The 3672-nt window shown below is 38.3% G+C and overlaps 1 protein-coding gene across 1 annotated transcript; it reads left to right on the forward strand.

Moving 5' to 3' along the window:
* Window positions 1-1805: 1805 nt before the first annotated feature.
* LOC138878308 (uncharacterized) lies at window positions 1806-2663 on the forward strand. Its single transcript, XM_070157973.1, has one exon. It carries the CDS (start codon window positions 1806-1808, stop codon window positions 2661-2663), a length of 858 nt encoding a protein of 285 aa, XP_070014074.1.
* Window positions 2664-3672: the final 1009 nt, after the last annotated feature.

A 3672-nucleotide genomic window follows, 5' to 3' on the forward strand; every position in this document is an offset into this window, starting at 1 on the left:
TTACCTCCGGTAGAAGATTATCCATATCGGGTATAATAAGCTTATCTTTTCAGTACTCCGTTATGGATAAACATTGCTCTCAGTAGAAGATTATCCATATCTGGTATAGTAGCAGCTTACACAACAGCTTCCTTTCTTCTATAAATAGAAAAGATTTCAGTTCATTATATACATCAGTTTGAATTCGAATAATACATCAGTTTCTCTCTATACTTGTCTTTACTTTATAGTCTTTATTTTATAACATAAACCAATTTGTTGTTGCCGCCTACAATTGCCTCTTATTTCCTCCAATCGCAGTTTTCTTCCTTCCACGTGGACACACTGATGAATCGTAAAGAGGATAAGAATCATCATAAACCCAATTCCCTTGAAATAAATCAAAGCCGTTGGTTCCCAACTGGTTTACATCATTGATCAACTTCCCATGTACATGGCTCAACATGGAAACAAGAACCAATAGAGAAAAAACCACGAGAAAAGATAATAAAGAAGACATGGTTTAATTTTTCTTTCTTTTTGCTGATCTTTTTATCCACAAATGTGTGGAGAAATAAGGCTTAAGTGTAGTGAGATTCCTATTATATGCACATAGTTATAATGGGGGAAAGGAAGCAATATAAAGGAAGGTAGCCAGAGAGTAAAAACGAAACGCTGAGAATATAAAATTATAGACTTGTAGATTTCTTGATGGAGAAAAGGTTAGTAGTTTTAATTTGTTTGCCTACAGATAAATAAAGAATATGAACAAGAAAAGATAATGAGTAATATTATATTTAAATAATAAATGAAATAAAGAAGGAAAAGAGAACGGAAAGAATTTAAAACTAATATTAGACCTTAGTGTAATCAGGTTACAAATTATCAACGAAAAGTTCATGATATATGATGGTATACAAACTTTTAGCATTACCTATTAGAAGAAGCTCTATGGTTTGTTAGTGTCTATACTCCCTCCTGCATATGGTGGAAATCGGGGCTATCCGATTTCGTCCCTCAATGAAAAAAGTGATACCACGTCGGAAGATCAGAACGTCGAGTTTGGGGTCGAAGTCAAGGTCGGGGTCGATAATATTTACCGAGGTCAGAAGAAGGCGTGTTTCGAGATAAGGCCGCTATGATTCAGTAACAGAAAGAGCGAGATACCAGCAACGGGCCAGAGATCACGGCGTGAATTTCGGAATGGATTGATCTTCAGCGGTTAAACGGTTGTCAAATATGATTTCCTAGTATAATCAGCGGTTAAACAATGTAATTGCCCCAGGAGCCGGGGTGCCACCGGCTAATCTCGGGGGAGTACCGGTCACCGATCCAGTCGATATCAATTTGCATGTTTCCCTAAATGCGGACCTAGGCGCGGACCCTAAAGGGAGTATACGCAGGGAAGACCGATCTGGTAGCCAAGGTACACATGGCAGAGAAGACGGGGGAGATAGCCTCCAAATAATATTCGAGATGTTACAGGATCAACAAGTCGCTATTGCTCAATTGCAAAATCAACATAGGACTCCAAGTGTGGTCGAGCCAGAAATCACTCGTCGTACCGAGCCAATGCTAGAAAGGTTGAATGGTAACGAATCAAGGACTGATCCTGCAATAATGAAAATGCTCGAGGAGCTCACCAAAAGAATCGAGCCGGGAGAGAAGAAAATTAAAGATAATGATAAACAAGTGGAAATATATAACTCCCAAGTTCATCATATACCGGGGGCACCCCCGATCCTAAAGGGTTTGGATTTGAAAAAGTTCGTGCATAAGCCTTTTCCCCAGAGTGCACTCCGAAGACCATTCCCAAAAAGTTCCGTATGTCGGATATACCTAAATACAACGGGACCACCGATCCTAATGAGCACATCACTTCATACACGTGCAGAATAAAGGGAAATGATTTAGAAGATGATGAGATCGAGTCTGTTTTGTTGAAAAATTTTGGGGAAACTTTGTCAAAGGGAGCAATGATTTGGTATCACAACTTTCCATCAAATTCCATCGACTCATTTGCCATGTTAGCAGATTCTTTCGTGAAGGCACACATCGGGGTCATAAAGGCCGCAACAAGGAAATCAGACGTTTTCAAGATGAAACAAAGGGATAACGAAATGCTGAGGGAGTTTGTATCTCGATTTCAAATGGAACTCATGGAGTTTTCGCCGTTCACAGATGATTGGGCCATTCAAGCTTTCACCCAAGGGTTGAACGAATGGAATCCAATAGCATCACGACAGTTGAAACAAAATTTGGTCAAGTATCCAGCTGTGACTTGGGCAGATGTGCACAATCGGTATCAATGGAAGATCAGGGTCGAGGACGACCAATTAGGAAACCCTTCCGGTTCAGTGCATCCAAACAGGTTGGCAGTTAAAACCTCAAAAGATGTCAACATGGAGCCAAGATCGAACAGAGAACAATATCAACCATATACCGCGAATCAAAGGAAAAATGGTTCAGGACGCAATCCCTCCCAGAATGATCGAAGAAGTGATCGAGGGCAAAATTCTTGTGGACTTATAAGCAAAAGTGGTTTTGATAAGCATGTCGATCTCATGGAGGCACCTCATTTATCAGAGTATAACTTCAGCATCAACGCATCGGGCATTGTATCGGCAATCGGCAGGATCAAAGATACTAGGTGGCCCAGACCCATACAGACCGATCATTCCTAAAGAAACCTAAATATGATGTGCAAGTATCATGGCACGCATGGTCACAAAACCGAGGATTGCAGGCAACTGAGGGAAGAGGTAGTTTGTTTATTCAACGAGGGTCACCTTCAAGAGTTCATTAGCGATGGATCTAAGAATCATTTCAGTTAAAGGGACGCCAACAGGAAAAATGAACACGAGGAACCCAGCATGTCATTCATATGATCATCGGTGGGGTCGATGATCCACAGGGACCCATATTCAAACGCACTAAGGTGACAATCACTAGGGAAAAATGAACCCGAGATTATGTGCCCGAAGGCTCCTTATCATTCAATGATGAAAAAGCAGAAGGCATTTCTCAGCACACAACGACGCTCTGGTAATTTCTATCTTATTAAATAAAGTTCAAGCTAAGCGTGTTTTAGTGGATCCAAGTAGCTCAGAAAATATCATCCGATCAAGGGTCGTGAAGCAACTCGGCCTACAAGATCAAATTGTGCATGCAGCTCTGGTCTTAAACGACTTCAACATGGCCAGTGAAACAACTAAAGGGAAGATTATTTTACCCGTGAACGTAGCTGGTGTTGATACCCAATTTTTTCCTCATATATTTTTAAATATGCATATATATTTTCAAAATAGTGCACATGCATTTACAAACATGCACAAGTATTTCAATAATTTTAAAGATTTTAAATCAATTTATTTCTGCATTTTTATTATTCAAATATCCAATAATTATCCCTTATATTACTTTTTATGATGATTTAATCATCCAAATTCATCATTTATGCCCAAATAGTGCTTAAATATTTTAATTACATTTGTATTTTTAAGGCTAGAATTGTACATTTTGCAATAATAGCCCACATATATGCATAATTATATTATTTATACATAAAATGACTTTTTATATTTTTATAATATTAAGTAATTATTTAATTTATTTTCATGCACAAATGACATTTTTATTATTTATTAATTATTTTACTAATTTAATTGGGTATTTAAAATCTAGCCCCTTTCT

Source organism: Nicotiana sylvestris, chromosome 9, assembly GCF_000393655.2.
Source record: "Nicotiana sylvestris chromosome 9, ASM39365v2, whole genome shotgun sequence".
NCBI classification, from domain to species: domain Eukaryota; kingdom Viridiplantae; phylum Streptophyta; class Magnoliopsida; order Solanales; family Solanaceae; genus Nicotiana; species Nicotiana sylvestris.